This window comes from Bos taurus, chromosome 28 (genome assembly GCF_002263795.3).
Source record: "Bos taurus isolate L1 Dominette 01449 registration number 42190680 breed Hereford chromosome 28, ARS-UCD2.0, whole genome shotgun sequence".
In the NCBI taxonomy this organism is placed as follows: domain Eukaryota; kingdom Metazoa; phylum Chordata; class Mammalia; order Artiodactyla; family Bovidae; genus Bos; species Bos taurus.
Window position 1 is genome coordinate 44,434,286 of NC_037355.1, and position 16,319 is coordinate 44,450,604.

Consider the following 16,319-nt stretch of genomic DNA (forward strand, 5'->3'; position numbering starts at 1 on the left):
CTGATAAAGAGTGGACTATTTATTTGGCATGCATTTCTTTGAGGTTGAGTGATGCTTCACGAGTTCAGTTGGACATTTTTACCTGATTTTTATGAATTGAATGTTCTACCCTTTGCCTATTGTTATATTTTTGTGTTTATCTTAACTGAGTCTTAATACATCTATTTAATATTGCTGTGCATCATGTTGGGTATGAATGAAACGGGATAGCAGCTTTCCTCAGGACACCTTGCTTCTCTCTCTAGCCCCGAAATCACATGAAGCTGTGGTTGGAGATTCACCTCATAGTCCCAGAAACCTCTTTCAGCCTAAGGACCATGAGTAACCAGACTCTGGTAACAAAGTTTGTCCTGCAGGGTTTCTCAGAGCACCCAGAGTACCGTGTGCTCTTGTTCAGCTGTTTCCTCTCCCTCTACTCTGTGGCACTCACAGGAAATATTCTTATCATTTTGGCTATCGCCTTCAACCCCAGGCTCCGTACCCCCATGTACTTTTTCCTCTTCAACTTGGCAACTATGGATATTATCTGTACATCTTCCATCATGCCCAAGGCACTGGAGGGTCTAGTATTAGAGGAGAACTCCATCTCCTATGGGGGCTGCATGGCCCAGCTTTACTTCCTCACGTGGGCTGCATCTTCCGAGCTGCTCCTCCTCTCGGTCATGGCCTATGACCGGTATGCAGCCATCTGCCACCCGCTGCACTATAGCACCGCGATGAGCAAGGCATTCTGTGGCATGCTGGTCGCAGGTGTGTGGGCACTGTGTGCCTTCAACACGGCCATCCACGCTGGGCTGATGCTGCGCTTGGATTTCTGTGGCCCCAATGTTGTCGCCCATTTCTTCTGTGAGGTCCCTCCTCTGCTACTTCTCTCCTGTAGCTCCACCTATGTGAACAGCATCATGATTGTCCTGGCTGATGCCTTTTATGGTATACTGAACTTCCTGATGACCATCGTGTCATATGGCTTCATCATCTCCAGCATCCTAAAGATGCGGACAGCGGAGGGGAAGAAGAAAGCCTTTTCCACCTGCTCCTCGCACCTTGTTGTGGTGTGCATGTACTACGCTGCCGTCTTCTGCGCCTACATAAGCCCTGTCTCCAGCTACAGCGCGGAGAAGAGCAAGTTGGCTGGTGTGCTATACACTATGTTGAGTCCTACTCTCAACCCCCTCATCTACACTTTGAGAAACAAGGAGGTCAAAGCAGCTCTCAGGAAGCTTTTCCCCTTCTTCAGAAATTAACCTGTGTCTTTTGAAGCTCTTCTTTGAGACTGCAGTTTAAGTGAGAATTGACCTTTCTATGAAGGGTCTGGTGAGTGAGCTTCTGGCCTGGAAAGTAAGTAAATTTGTCTCTTCTACCCAAAAGAATGGATGAGCTTCAAATTCTGGGGCCCTTAGGCTGGCTGACATGAAGACTGTGGTTGGATGTGAGCCTCAAGTATGTGGGGTCTCATGGTCTGACCCCGAAGTAATGTCGTTACTAAGTTGGCAGGGAAACTAAGATTTCTGGGAGAAGAGAAGGCGCCTTGTCTTGTAGAATTACAGCTGTATGGAAATGTTTTCCTTTTTCTTTTGTTTGTACCATGTTCAGACTGTAAATCTTGCAACGACACCAAAACTTTAGGTGTGTGGACCTTAAAAGAGTTGGGCAGCGCATGTGGGCCTTCTGGCACTTGGAGAATTTCCAGGCTGAAGAATTTCTTAAAGGTGACCACCTGCTCCTAAGAAACCTACTCCTGCTATCTCACCCCAAGTATTTCCTCTGGAGCCAATTAGACTTTAAAACAGTTTCTGATTCTAATGAAAACTGTTGCTGTCGTTTTTGTTTCTCCCTTTTCTTCTCAGTAACACTCAAAGTGAAACATACTATTAGGATCGTCACTTTGTTTCGACAGCTTTGCTGAGGTATAATTTATATACAAAAATGGTGCACACTACAATGCATGCAGTTTGATGAGTATGACACACACAATCTCTACTTTGTTTTGAATGTAGAAATTTCAGCTTTAAAATCTGAGCTAAGCATTTAGAAAAATGCCTGTGATTTCTTATTCTTTCTTGTCTTTGTTCTCAAATCATGAGTACCTGACATACCTCATTGACCTGGAGTGGGGACTACTGCTATGGTTTAGCTTTAAAAGTTACACAGCTTTGCAAGAAGGCAATGCTACCCTCCTATTGTTGCAGAATACTACTGCGTGGACAAATCCTCTGTGTCTAATGGGACTGAAAGATCGATTCTCTTTTTTGTGACCCATTAAAAATGATAGGAGCAAGTCATGACTATTTAGCTGAATCCTTGGGATTGAAGAAAAACACATATTTTTTGCTATTGTGTATGGAGACTGAGAGTAGAATTTGATGTTGATTTATAAGGAATGAGTTGTCCATGATTCTTCATCCAGTATTCTCATTGGCATTCAACAGAAGCACAGTGACGTGGGGCATGAAATTCAAGAATTTGATGAACCATAGGCCGACTGAGGCATTGGTACGTAGGTTGGTAGGGACTGAGTCTAATCACCTCTAATGGAATTCTGACACCCAAATAGCATGTTCAGGCCCTCAGTGGTTTCAGAGACTTTGCAATGAATCGGGCCTTGAAAACTACCACTAATGCCTCAGGGTGTTCACTGATTTTCAATACACATCAAAGAACATATGTTGTGTTTTTCATCTTGGTTGCTTATTTCCTACATTTTGTAATGGATTAAAAAGCAAATTAAATGCTTAGACACTTATTGAGTGTTTAACAGAGCATTACTCATTTGACAAAACAGCAATATGAGACCTGACTTACATCCTTAGAAAACTGGTAACCTAATTAAGAAGACACTAGTACCCATATTGATGAGTATAAAAAGAAAAGGCGTGAAGAAAGCTGCATTACAGGGTGTAGTGTAACGGTGCTGAAGATGCACAGAGATGTGTGTCGTGTAGAAAGAGCCCTGACCTGGGAGGAAGAAGATTTGGGTTCATATTCAGGCTCTTTCAGATCACTCAGTCCATCTGAGCTCTAGTTTACTTGTAAGAATAATGAGGACAATAAGTCAACCTAGAGATGGAGCCGAGACTGAATGAGAGAACTTAAGCCAAAGGTATTAAGTGCTATGTGAGTTTAAAATGTTGCTATTGATGAATGATCACCAAGGACAGGAGCGGCCAAGGAAGTCCGGATGTCACAGCTCCTCAGCCCTGCCTGTCTCAGAGTGATGTTTGCAGTGGTTGCTGGAAAGGGTGAGTGGGGGCTAAGTGGTGTGGGACCAGACAGAAAGGGGCCACTGGGCCTGCAGAGGATTTGACTGTGAAAATGACCTGGTGAGGAGAAGCAGTTGGGACGGATGAATGAGAAATCATTCAGTGGTCCCCGATGTAAAGTGGATCCTGTTTATCTCAGGAAGACTCAGGCTCCTGAGGGACACTGCCTCTACTCAGGAAAGGCCAAAAAATGGAGTTCCTTGATGGAGATGGATCAGCAACCTTTCTTTAGTCCTAGATTCTCTCCCAGCTCCCAAAGCCCATTTTCTTTCAGACCCAGTTGTTTTTTTTTTTTTCCTGCTCTTTAAATTCAACAGGTCCATTTTTTGTTTTCAGGAAAACTTTTCACTTTCCTGTTGAGTTGAGTCCTCTGTCTTAGGTTCTGTTATCTTATCTGTCTGAGCAACTGATCCTTCTCTCTATAGCCCTTCTGGTACAGGTAGCGCATCCCTCCCTGCTGAGTGTTGTCTTGCTTGGAATTTGCCTTCTCAGAACTGATTCTTCTTCTTCTTTTTTTTAAACTGACCTTGCAACTGAGACTTTGTTCTTTTTGTGAGAACTGGCACCAATGTGAGAGCTTCCCAGGTGGCGCCAGTGGTAAAGGACCCACCTGCCAATGCAGGAGACATGGGTTCAATCCCTGAGTCAGGAAGATCCCCTGGAGGAGGGCATTGCAACCCAATCCAGTATCCTTGCCTGGAGAATCCCATGGACAGAGGAGCCTGTCTGGCTCTGGTCCAGAGGGTCGCAAAGAGTCGGACATGACTGAAGCAACTTAGCACACGTGCACGACACCGATGTACCTCACTTAGCTGATACAGAGAAGAGGTTCTCGTTTTCATGTGTTGTCTCTTAAAATTATTAGTCTTCATGATTTGATGCAGATAAACTCATGATCCCACAGGCATCCAGCAGGCAAGCCCTTTCTATGACTTCACAGTATCAGTCCTTTGAAGAGTCACAGAAAGGAACTGATAGACATTTCACTTCTTCCCTTTTCTCTGCTTTTTGTCTCCAATAATAAACATCAGTCAGGGGAAAAGGAGACCACGTCCTTCTTTAAAATGATTCACCAACCACGAGCCCTTGCCTTTTTGGTTTCCCTGACTCAAGTGATAAGAATCAGTCTACCAGCACCAGCAACCACAAAAGGAGGGTCTGCTGATGAAAATAAGATATGGGCCTGTGGTGCATCCAGCCCCCTCTCTGTGGAGGCTGCTTCAGCATGAACTTCAGTCTTAGCCACATTCCTGACCTCTGAGCCAAGACAATATGGTAGGCGCATGGTTGTGCTTTAGGCTGGCTTTCATTTTTCTTTGGGGTTTGTCAGCCTCAACACGATGGGCATTTGAGCTGGACAATTGCTGTGGTGGTTGTCCTGTGCATTGTAGGATTTTTAGCAACAAACGGCCTCTACCACCTAGATGCCAGTAAGACAAACCCCAGTTTAAGACAATCAAGAGTGTCTTTCGAGATGCCAAATCTCCTTGGGAGGTGAGCGGGTAGGAAGAAAAATTGTCCCTGGGTGAGAACCACTGAACTACAGCCAACCAGAGATGTCCCCTCTCACACTGGAAAGATTCGTGACTGCTGCTGTGCTGCTTTTGCCACGGTGATGACTGCAGCCAACTCATATGAGAGTCTCTGTATGTCTGATCTGGGATGAGGTTCTCCCACAATTTGTCTCTGGTTTTCCAGCAATGCTGTAAGAGGCTAGGTAGCGTGGCCAAGTCACAAAATGAATGGATGTTGGAGATACGATTTGAAAGGAAGCTCCATGAATTAAGAGCATAAGCTCCTAACCACCAACATATATTATAGCTTACCACGGACTCCAGCTTCTGGTACTGTCCTTGGTTCTCACAATAAGCTGTTAAAAAGTGGCAAACCTGTTGAAGCTCCTGGCCAACCTTACCAATGGTCCTGGAAGAGCAACCTTTTTGAAAGTTTTTGGAAAATGCTACTACACTAGCCTCTGCAAAGGACACAAGATTTAGAGCCTACTAGCTTTTGTCAGACGTATTGAGTTGGTACAGTGCTGTCTGCCACTCAATTAACAGAGACAACATACCTGAGCCACTTTCCCAAATGTGGGTTTCTTAGGGCTCTGTGCAGCAGGAGCAGGCATTTGTTTACAGAGAAAGGGCACTCCACAAGACTGGAGAAGTCCTATCACAATTAATTTTCATTGCATGAAACAGATTCTTAGTTTGTCTTTTCCATTTACTCTGAGAACCCCTCTTCTCTTGGAAAAGGAGGCTGGAGGGGTTACTTTTATCAAAGGCAAGCAGAAGGTATTTGGCCCACTCTTCCTGGAAGCGGACGAAACCCAGAAGAATGGCCAGACCTTAATCCACCACTGCCAGCTAGGGTGAGCCCAGTACTCCCCTCAGAGGAGAGCTCTACCCACCCACCACAGCTGGATTGTACTATCCTGGCAGCCTGGCTAGAGCGCTCCTGGTATTTTTAGAGAATCATACTTGGAGGAGGGGATTTGGGCTCCTGTGAACAACATTCTTTACACTGGCTCCATGTCACATTCAAGAACTAAGTCGTGATTCTGTCTTGCTTTGTTCCTTTTGAGGGGTGAGCAAGCCTCCTGCTTTTAGCATGCTGTTATTCCATGCATCTGAATTTCAACATGTTGGTGGTGTGACACCGAGTTGATCTGCCTCTGTGTGCTCCTATATGCTGTGTTTTCCTTTTTAAACACTTGTGCTCAGACTATGATTGACTAGTCAGAAAATAGAGGACTTTTAGAATGCTTCATTTTCCTGAATTGTAATGAATTATAATCCACAGAGACTCTTTTCCTTCTTTCCTTCCCTTCTTCCTTTCCTTATTTCTTTCTCTTCCTTGAATGCAGAGAGTTATCATCTTCTTCAGTTCATGAAGCATTATCATTATTCATCCATGCAAAAACTCTGTTACATTTTTTATTTATCAATATACTCAGTTTTATCCCCTTTTAGTGTGTCCTTTCTCTCTTCCATATACAACTATTGTAATATAGATTTAAAAAAAATTTGTGTTCTTGTGAAAAGATATATTTGTTTTTTATGTATATATTATTAATTTGTGTAAATGATATTGTTTTATTTTTCTCATTTCTTTTTTCACTTGGCACTATTTTTAATGTAGTCTTGGAAATCCATAACATAGCAATCAGAGAAGCAAAAGAAATAAAATAAATCCAAATTAGAAAGGAACAAGTAAAATTGTCACTGTTGGCAGATGACATGATACTATACATAGAAAATCCTGAAGACACCAACAGAAAACTAGAGCTTATCAATGAATTCTATAAATTTTCAGAATACAAAATTAATATACAGAAATCTGTTGCATTTCTATACACTAACAATGAAATATTAGAAAGAAAAATTAAGGAAATGATTATGTTTACCATCACATCAAAAATAATAAAATACCTAGGAATGAACCTCCCTAAGGAGGCAAAAGACCTGTACTCTGAAAATTATAAGACACTGATGAGAGAAATTGAATACAACACAGACAGAAAGATATATCATGTTCTTAGACTGGAAGAATCAACATTGTTAAAATGGCCGTACAACCTAAGGCAATCTACAGATTCATGCAATCTTTATCAAAATACCGATGGCATTTTTCACAGACCTAGAAAAAAGAATTTTAAATTTTGTATGGAAACACGAAGACCCAGTTTAACCAAAAAAAAAAAATCTCAAAAGGGAAGAACAGAGCTGGAGAAATCACGCTCCCTGACCTCAGGCTGTTCTACAAAGCTACAATAACCAAAAGAGTATGGTACTGACACAAAAACAGACATACAGATGAATGTAATATGATAGAGAACCCATAAATAGATCCATGCACTTATGGTCAATTAATCTACAACAGTTAGAACCAGACATCAAACAACAGCCTGGTTCAGAATTGGGAAAGTACATCAAGGCTTTATTGTCACCTGCTCCTTTAACTTATACGTATGGTACATCATGTAAAATTCAGGGCTGGATGACTCACAAGCTGGAATCAAGATTCCTGGGAGAAATATCAACAACCTCAGATTCACAGATGATACTACTCTAATGACAGAAATCAAAGAGGAACTAAAGAGTCTCTTGATGAGAGTGAAAGAGGAGAGTGAAAAAGCTGGCTCAACACTCAACATTCAGAAAACTAAGATTATGGCATTCAGTTCCATCATTCCATGGCAAATAGATGGGGAAAAAGTGGAAACAGTGGCAGATTTTATTTTCTTGGACTCCAAAATTACTGCAGATGGTGACTGCGGCCACAAAAATTAAGACTCTTGCTCCTTGGAGGAAAAGCTGTGACAAATCTAGACAGCATATTAGAAAGCAGAGACATCACTTTGCTGGCAAAGGTCCATGTGGTCAAAGCTATGGCTTTTCCAATAGTCATGTATGGATGTGAGAGTTGGACCATAAAGAAGGCTGAGTGATGGGAAATTGATGGTTCTGAATTGTGATGCTGGAGAAGACTCTTAAGAGTCCCTTGGGCAGCAAGGAGATCAAAGCAGTCAACCCAAAAGGAAATAAACCCTGAATATTCACTGGAAGGACTGATGCTGAAGCTGAAGCTCTACTACTTTGGCTACCAGATGCAAAGAGCCAACTCATTAGAAAAGACCCTAATGCTGGGAAAGATTGAGGGCAGGAGGAGAAGGGAGTGACTGAGGATAAGATAGTTGGATGGCATCACTGACTCAATGAACATGAGTCTGAGCAAACTCCGGGAGACAGTGAAGGACAGGGAAGCCTGGCATGCTGCAGTTTATGGGGTCGAAAAGAGTTGGACATAACTTAGCAATTGGACAAGAGTCTACAACAAAAGAAGGAATTTATAATGGAGAAAAGACAGTTTTTTCAATAAGTGGAGCTGGGAAAATGGGACAGCTACATGTAAAAGAATGAAATTGGAACATTCTCTAATATCATATACAAAAATAAACCCAAAATGAATTAAAGACCTAAATGTAAGACTGAACACTATGTAACTCTTAGAGGAAAACATAGGCAAAACACTCTTCTGACATAAATAGCAATATTTTTTGATCCATCTCCAAAAGTAAAGGAAACAAAAATAAACATATGGGACCTAAATAAAAACTTTTGCATAGTAGAGGAAACAATTGAAAAAATGAAAAGACAACCTACTGAATGGAAGAAGACACTTGCAAATTATATAACTGATATCCAACATATATAACTGCTGGGAGCCGGCGTGAGGACCTCCACCCGTGGCAAAGGTCATGAGGAAGGAGGCTCGACATACGCAAAGGCAGGATCGAGCCTCAGGAGTCCCCCTGGAAATTTTCGAGTATCTACCCCCAAAACCAGAGTCTGCCTACTTTACTACTTTGTGCTCTCACCTACACCTCTTACTTTACGGGGGGCTGTCCCCCACCACCTCTTTCAGAGAAGGAGTTAACTTAGAGCTCCAGTTAATAATAATTCCTGGGTGTGATAGGAGTGTTTCAACCTACAAACTCCTCTGAAGGTTCTCTAGCCTGCCTGACAGGCTTGTCTGGCCACATGTGATTGCTCACAGCCTCCCAACCGTGAGAGGCACGAGATGCTTTAAACCTTCTAAAAACAGGTTCTTTAGAGAAGTTAGAAAACTATTAGCATAAGTATAGTGGGCTGATTAGAAATTGTATTGCTGAAGGGTTTTTCATTTGTTGAGCCAATGTTTACTGCTAAGTCTCCACATCCCCTGCCTTTATACACATTAATGAATATATAGAATAAATAAGTATTAACCTTTGATATTAATCACATTAGACCTTAGGCTAAGCAAATTCTTTCCTTAATTAAAACCCACTACACCCTCACCCTATAGGAATGCAATTTTATCTGGTACCTTCGGAAGGTGGCGTCTATTTTAAGAATAATCACCCCTGGAGAAATAAGTGTTGACTGACTGCTGTCACAAGGAGAGGGTCATAAATTGTCAGCAGGCCCCCTGGCCAGAAGATGATGTAACACCCCTAAGACCTCTGTATACATTTGTATGAAGCACCTGACTTTAATGAAAGTCAGGACTGCTGTCCCCATGTGACTTTTTGTATAACACCTCAGTGTATAAAAACAGACCCTGGAAAATAAAAAATTGGGATCAGTTCCTCGAAATACTGGTCTCCCCATGTCGTTCTCTCTCTCAAACTCTGGCTGAGTTTCCATCTGGAGCGCGGAGCCCGCCAAGCTTACTAATTTTGCCTGGGCTTCTAAGATCCGACCGGAGAGGCCTCAGTGTCTCCTCTCCTTCGGGAGAATGGAAGGATGCCTGCGGCCTACGTAAGTGGTGCAAGCTTCTTGTCTTGAAGTTTTATTGGTTTCCCGCATAAACCAAGCTACTCAGCCTCTTTTCTCCACTGAATTTTCCTGCTGAGCTATCCTTATTCTATTACTCTTTATATCTCTAATTAATATCTAATTAAAGCCAGTGTATTCGCCGACGCCGTCTCTCCTTCAAATTTCCCTGGATCCACCGGGGCTGGACCCCGGCGTATAAACAGCTCATACAATTCAACATTAGAAAATTAAACAGCCTGATTAATAAACTGGCAGAACTGAGTAGACATATTTCCAAAGGGGAAATGACAAATAGGCCTATCTGATAACAAATAGGCTCATGAAAAGATGGGCAACCTTGCTAATCAGAACTGAAGAGACATTTTTCCAAAGGGGAAATGACAAATAGCCTATTTGATGACAAATCGCCTATTTGATGGAGAAGGCAATGGCACCCCACTCCAGTACTCTTGCCTGGAAAATCCCATGGACGGAGGAGCCTGGTAGGCTGCAGTCCATGGGGTTGCTAGGAGTTGGACACGACTGAGTGACTTCACTTTCACTTTTCACTTTCCTACATTGGAGAAGGAAATGGCAACCCATTCCAGTGTTCTTGCCTGGAGAATCCCAGGGACGGGGGAGCCAGGTGGACTGCTGTCTCTGGGGTGGCACAGAGTCAGACACGACTGAAGCGACTTAGCAGCAACAGCAGCAGCCTATTTGATGAAAAATAGGCTCATGAAAAGATGGGCAACCTTGCTAATCATCAGGGAAATGCAAATCAGAACCACAATGAGATATCATCTCACACCTGTCAAAATGGTGATCATCAAAAAGAACACAAATAACAAATGTTGGTAAGGATGTGGAGAAAAGGGAACCTTTGTACACTGTTGGTGGAAATGTACATTGGTGCGGCCACCAACGAAAACAAAACTGGTGGTTACTGGTTACCCAGCTTGAGAAAGCACCACCAGTGATCACTGTCACACAGGCTCTTTTCTGGGAATGGATCACCTCTGCATTCTAAGGCTAAGCCTTTCCCCTGGCACTGGCCACCTCAGATTCAATACATGGAGTGAGCTTGGCCAGAGTGTTTCCTCAGCTTGGGCTGGGTCATGTGGTGAGGGAGCGTGGGAAACCTAGGGACCGCTAGGGCAGATGTCTCTCCACCCTACACTCCTCATGAGCTGAGTCTAGGCTTCTCTAGCTCTTCCACCTGCCCCAGTGGTCCTCCAAGCAGCCAGGAGGGTTTGTCTCGTCCGGGTGGGACCCCAGGACTGGGGTGCGCAGTCTGGTGCTTGACCTGCCCAGTCCCCAGTGCATATACAATCTCGCTTTCTTCTGAGTCCCCTCCCGGGAACAGAGGTCCCGACTGTCTTTTCTTCTTCTCCTGCCCAGTGACGTGTGTCTCTTTCTTTCAGTGTTGGTTGTGTAGAAGCCCTTCTGCTCGTTTCCAGTTACTTTTCCCTGGGAGTTATTGTGCACAGCAATATATTCTTGATGTGCTCGTGGAGGGAAGTGAGCTCCAGGTGTTCTTACTCCGCACCTTGATCTCTCCTCTCTAGTTTTCAAATGCACGAACATATTGTATCTCTTTATTATTTTGACCTTCTTTCCTTTTCAGTAGCTTGTGGTTTTCATGACACAAGTTCTACATGTTTTATTGGATTCACACAGAAGCGTTTCATTTCTCCTGAGTGATGGTAAGTGCTTTGTACTTCGAGTTTCGATGTCCACATGTTCCTTGCTGGTGTACAGAAATTCCTCACTCCTTTTCTCATATTTTTGGACTTCAAAGATAAAATCGTTAGATCTTTTAAAAATAGTTCCACAGGCCCATGTGGCTGTATTTAGATTTTTTCAGTCTATTTTCTTTTTGTCGCTCCTACTAAATAATTTCCACTGTTCTATCATTTCACTGATTCCCTCCTCTTTCCCTTCCATTGTGCTGTTGAGCCCATCCATTGAATTTTTTAAAATTTTAGCTGCTGTATTTTTCAGTTCCAAAATTTTCATTTGGTTACTCTTTATGCCTTCCATTTCCTGACTGAAATTTTCTAAAAAGTTGTTTCAAGTATGTTTTTAATTTATTGTTGAAGCATTTCTCATAATGCCACTTTAAAGTCTTTGTCATGTAATTCTAGTATCTCTGTCATCTTGATACTGGTGTTGTCTTTTTTCTTTTGAGTTGAAATTGTCCTTGTTCTTGTTATGACTAGTTACTATCAACTGAAACCTAGACATTTTTTGGTATTAAGTTGTGAGACCCTAGCTCTTACTGAAATGTTTTGTTTTATTTGGTGTCTTTGACACTGCTATGACAGAATAAGGGGGAATTTTACCTTATTACGGCCACGTATGGATCCAAATTCTCCATTTGACTTTACAACTCCACATTAGTAACATAATGCAATGGGACTTTATAAACTCCAGGAGGATTATATGTAGTCCACCACTGAAGATTTTCATGGAGGGACATCCAGACCTTTGTGAGTCAATATTGTTATATTTGCATACATAATGAAAGACTAACTATAATGTGCTTTCTATAATTTTATATTTCCAGCAATGCCCAATTAGCAGTCACCAGGGATCCTGGAGCAGCCTTGATCTCTAGAAGGTTTTGGTCTATCTTCTTCTAATGAGGTCAGGTGTGCTCACTGGTCCTAGTGGATCCTAAGTGGTGTCAAGAGACAGTCCAGTGCTAAAATATAGATGGGAAAATTCATTTCACTTTCATTGCTGCTCCCAGAGACATGTGCATTTTCCTAAAACTGGAGAGGTGGGGAGTGGTAATGCATTTTACCTGCCCTGCAAGTCATTTTCTAGAAATTTTAGAGAAGTGTGTGTACCAGGGACCAGTTTGAGAGGAGGCTACTGTCTCCCACAATGCCCCGTAACGTTTCCCAGCAAGTGACATCTCCTGCTGGTGGTAGCTGAGGTAGGAGCAGAATGGGAGTCTGGGAAACTGGGAGCCTGCAAGGAGAGTATGATAGCTTTTTGAAATTCCTAGAGAACTCACTCCCAGATTCCAGGAGAGTGTCAAGGGCAATATGTGCTCTTCTTTCTTTCCCAGAATTTCATCAGGAAAGATTGCCATGGAACTGTCACTTTGGTTTATTCCAATTGTGGAAAACTCTGGATTCATATGAAGAAGAATGCTTAGCAGACATGATACACATGTTGAAATTTTCTCTGGGGCAAATTAGGGTTATTTCAAATACAGGTGTTTCCCTTTCTTCTTCCCTCCCTCCTTCCTTTCTAGTCTCTTTCCGTCCTTTCTTCTCTCTTGCTCTTTCCTTCCTTCCTTTATGCCTTTCTTTCTTTTCCTTTCCTCCCTTCCTTCTGCCTAAACCAGCATCTTCCTTTGTTACAAGAGTAGAGGACAAGTCTCTGGTTACTGTTACATGTTGTTGAGTACGTGACCTTAGTGTGATTGGATGATTCTGTAATTTATTTATTTTAAACTAAAGAGAAGTCTGCTTCTCTTTAAGCTGATCTTAGATACTGGGCTGTATCAGATGGCTAGTTCAGAGATCAAAGATGAACACTAATTGCATGAGGAAGGCTCACGTAAAGAAATTTATGGATTAAAGAGTGAAAGGTATTATTTTATTTAGGTAGACAATTGGAGAGAAGATGAATCAGAAAATAATTGCCAGAGTCAAAACATGCACTCTCTTTTTGTCCTCACCCTGAGTGAAAGTGTTAGTCACTCAGTCATGTTTGACTCTTTGTGACCCCCACGGACTGTAGCCTGCTAGACTCCTCTATCCATGGAATTCTTCAGGCAAGAAACTGCACTGGGTTGCCATGTCCTTCCCCAGAGATCTTCCCAACCCAGGGATCAAATCTGGGTCCCCTGCATTGCAGGCAGGTTTATTTATTTATTTTTTTTACCACATGAGCCACCAGGGAAGCCCCAGTTTCCCCAAATATATAAACTGAAAGGGTCAAGAAATATTGAATCTCCCCTAGACTGACCACTGTGTGCATGTTAGGTCGCTTCAGTTGTGTCTGACTCTTTGCCACCCTATGGACTGTAGCCTGCAGGGTTTCACTGTCCGTGGGATTCTCTAGGGTTGCCATGCCCTCCTCCAGAGGGTCCTCCTGATTTCGGGATTCAGGGATTCAGGAAACCTGCGTCTCTTACACCCCCTGCATTGGCAGGTGAGTTCTTTACCATTAGCGTCCCCTGGGAAGCCTGCAGAGGGCAAAGGAAAAATTCTCCTCTTTACCAGCTAGTCTTGGGCTTCGTAGAAAATCGGCCTTGGTTGGGTCTCCAACAATCTGATCAGAGTCTGTCTGTTAACTCTTTTAATCTGACTCACTTTAGAAAGCTGCAACTCGGACCACCAGAACTTTTCCTGCAAGTTATGCTGTAAATAAAGATGTCTAATCCTAAGTATATCAAGGGGGGATTTTTTGTGTGCAGTGACAGACTCCATGACCATAAGTTTTTTTAAGGCTATAATTTTCCTTTTGCCATATTCACCTTGTAAATGCATGAAATGAGAGATATCTTACCAGGAATATGTTGCATAAGTAGATACACAACTAAAAAGACTTTTTTCTTCTTAGCAATAGACTATTTAGGAATATGGCTAGCACTGTTAAAATGATTTTATGAAAACTTGTAGCTACATGCAGTTCTTGTTTATCCAAGATTTTAGGCTGTGTCTCTGTAAACATAATCAAAGATAGAAATCACTTATATTTACTTATTAATGGACAAAACTATACATAAAATATAATGTTTAAAACAATAAACACATCTAGTCACCATGCCTACATTATTTTACATATGTAATAAAACAAGGTTCCCCATTCCTTAGTCTTGACACTGCATAGCACAAAGTTTATCGAAGAAATGGAAAAGTCATGAATGGGGATGCAAGAAACAGGACAGCAGCTCCGGAATTCATGCTCGAGGGGTTTCCTGCTGTCCAGCACCTGGGGAAGGTCCTCTTCTCGGTGCACCTGCTGATGTATCTGGCCTCCGTCGCAGGAAACACACTCATCATCACCATCACCTGGGCTGACCATCACCTCCAGACCCCCATGTACTTCTTCCTCAGCAGTTTTTCCTTTTTAGAATGCTGTTTTACAACCACCGTTATTCCTAAATTGCTGGCCATCTTTCTGTTGGGGAGGCAAAAAATTTCCTTTGCTGCCTGCATCACACAAGCCTTTGTCTTTCTTTTCCTGGGAGCAACTGTTTTCTTCCTAATGGCTGTATTATCCTTGGATCGGTACATGGCCATTTGCAAGCCTCTTTATTATCCAACCATCATGAACCCAAGGATGTGTTCCCTTCTGGTCTCTGCCTGCCTAGTTTTGGGGTTCTCCCTCATGGTGGTTCCAGTTACAAAGCTTTCTCAGTTATTCTTCTGTGGCTCCCATGTCATTCCTCACTTCTTCTGTGATTTGGGGCCCTTGATTAATCTCTCTTGTTCTGATATCAGGTCTATTGAAATGTTGGCCTTTGGCCTTGCTTTGTTTATCCTTTCGACATCCTTCATTATAACCATCATTTCATACAGCAACATAGTCGTCACAATCCTGCATCTCCCATCAGCCAAGGAGCGACAGAAAGCTTTCTCCACCTGCTCCTCTCACTTCATTGTCCTCTCTCTGATGTATGGCAGCTGTGTCTTTATATACATGAAACCAAAGGGAACAAATCAACTCGACTCCAACAAGGGGGCTGCCCTTGTGAACACAGTGGTGACCCCACTGCTGAACCCTGTCATCTACACCCTGAGGAACAAGCAGGTCCATCAGGCTCTGAGGAATGCCCTGACCAGGGTGCGATTACAGAAATAGAACCACAGCCTCTTGGAAGGCAAACCCACCTTTTCCACCTAATGCAATCTCCCTCCTATTTCTGGAATCTCATATAGACTTGCAAATATGGTTTTTAAGGTTCTGCTTATTTCTTCTTATAATAGGGACTAGTTTGTCTTATGAATGTCCACTATTTGAAATTACTAATATTCTTCTTTATATTGGGATAAGAAATCTTTCTGGACCTTCTTCTATTCATTAGTTTTGAAATGAATTAACTTTAATTTTGGCTCTGCTGGGTCTTCATTGCTTCATGCAGACCTTCTCCAGTTATGGCGAGTGGGGGCTGCTCTCTGGTTGTGGTGTGGGCCTCTCCTTGTGGCTGTTGCAGAACACGAACTCTAGAGTGTGCAGGCGTCAGCAGCCGGGGCACGTGAGCTCAGAACTTGCAGCTCGCGCGTCCTAGAGTGCAGCCTCACTGGCTGTGGCACATGAGCTTAGATGCCCTGCAGCATGTGGAATTTTCCTGGGTCAGATATCAGATCTGTGTCCCCTGCATTGGCAGGGGGATTCTGAACAACTGGACCACCAGGGAAGTCCTATTCATTTGTTTTAGATCACTAGCATTCAATAAATTTTAATGAAGAATCCAACATACATAAATCCATTTGATGCATGTGGAATCTCAATGTTGGGAAAATGTGGCTTTAAGTATCTACTTGTGATGAGTGTAGGGGGATGGAGAGCAAAATTCGCAAATATTAAGAATATCAAATTGGTTCAGGGATAGATGTGACATAGTCACTATATTGAGTTTTGAAGTACACATATGTACATAACTGTCATAATGGCAATAAAATTACTTAAAATGACTCAGTAAAATTATTTCAATGTTGAATTTGTTGTATATAAGTAGAATATAAATCTTTACAACTCTAGTTCCCACTATGATGAAAATTTATATGTC

The 16,319-nt window shown here is 42.5% G+C and overlaps 2 protein-coding genes across 2 annotated transcripts; both read left to right on the top strand.

Annotated features, from left to right (window-relative positions):
* The first annotated feature begins 257 nt into the window (after positions 1-257).
* OR13A1 (olfactory receptor family 13 subfamily A member 1) lies at positions 258-1,244 on the top strand. The gene has a single exon (NM_001390019.1). It carries the CDS (start codon positions 258-260, stop codon positions 1,242-1,244), a length of 987 nt encoding a protein of 328 aa, NP_001376948.1.
* A 13,202-nt stretch (positions 1,245-14,446) lies between these two features.
* Positions 14,447-15,391, top strand: OR6D16 (olfactory receptor family 6 subfamily D member 16). The gene has a single exon (NM_001390261.1). It carries the CDS (start codon positions 14,447-14,449, stop codon positions 15,389-15,391), a length of 945 nt encoding a protein of 314 aa, NP_001377190.1.
* Positions 15,392-16,319: the final 928 nt, after the last annotated feature.

Excerpts from the sequence above, each read along its gene's own strand:
- OR13A1 (NM_001390019.1), top strand. The coding sequence starts at position 258 with ATGAAGCTGTGGTTGGAGATTCACCTCATAGTCCCAGAAACCTCTTTC.
- OR6D16 (NM_001390261.1), top strand. The coding sequence starts at position 14,447 with ATGAATGGGGATGCAAGAAACAGGACAGCAGCTCCGGAATTCATGCTC.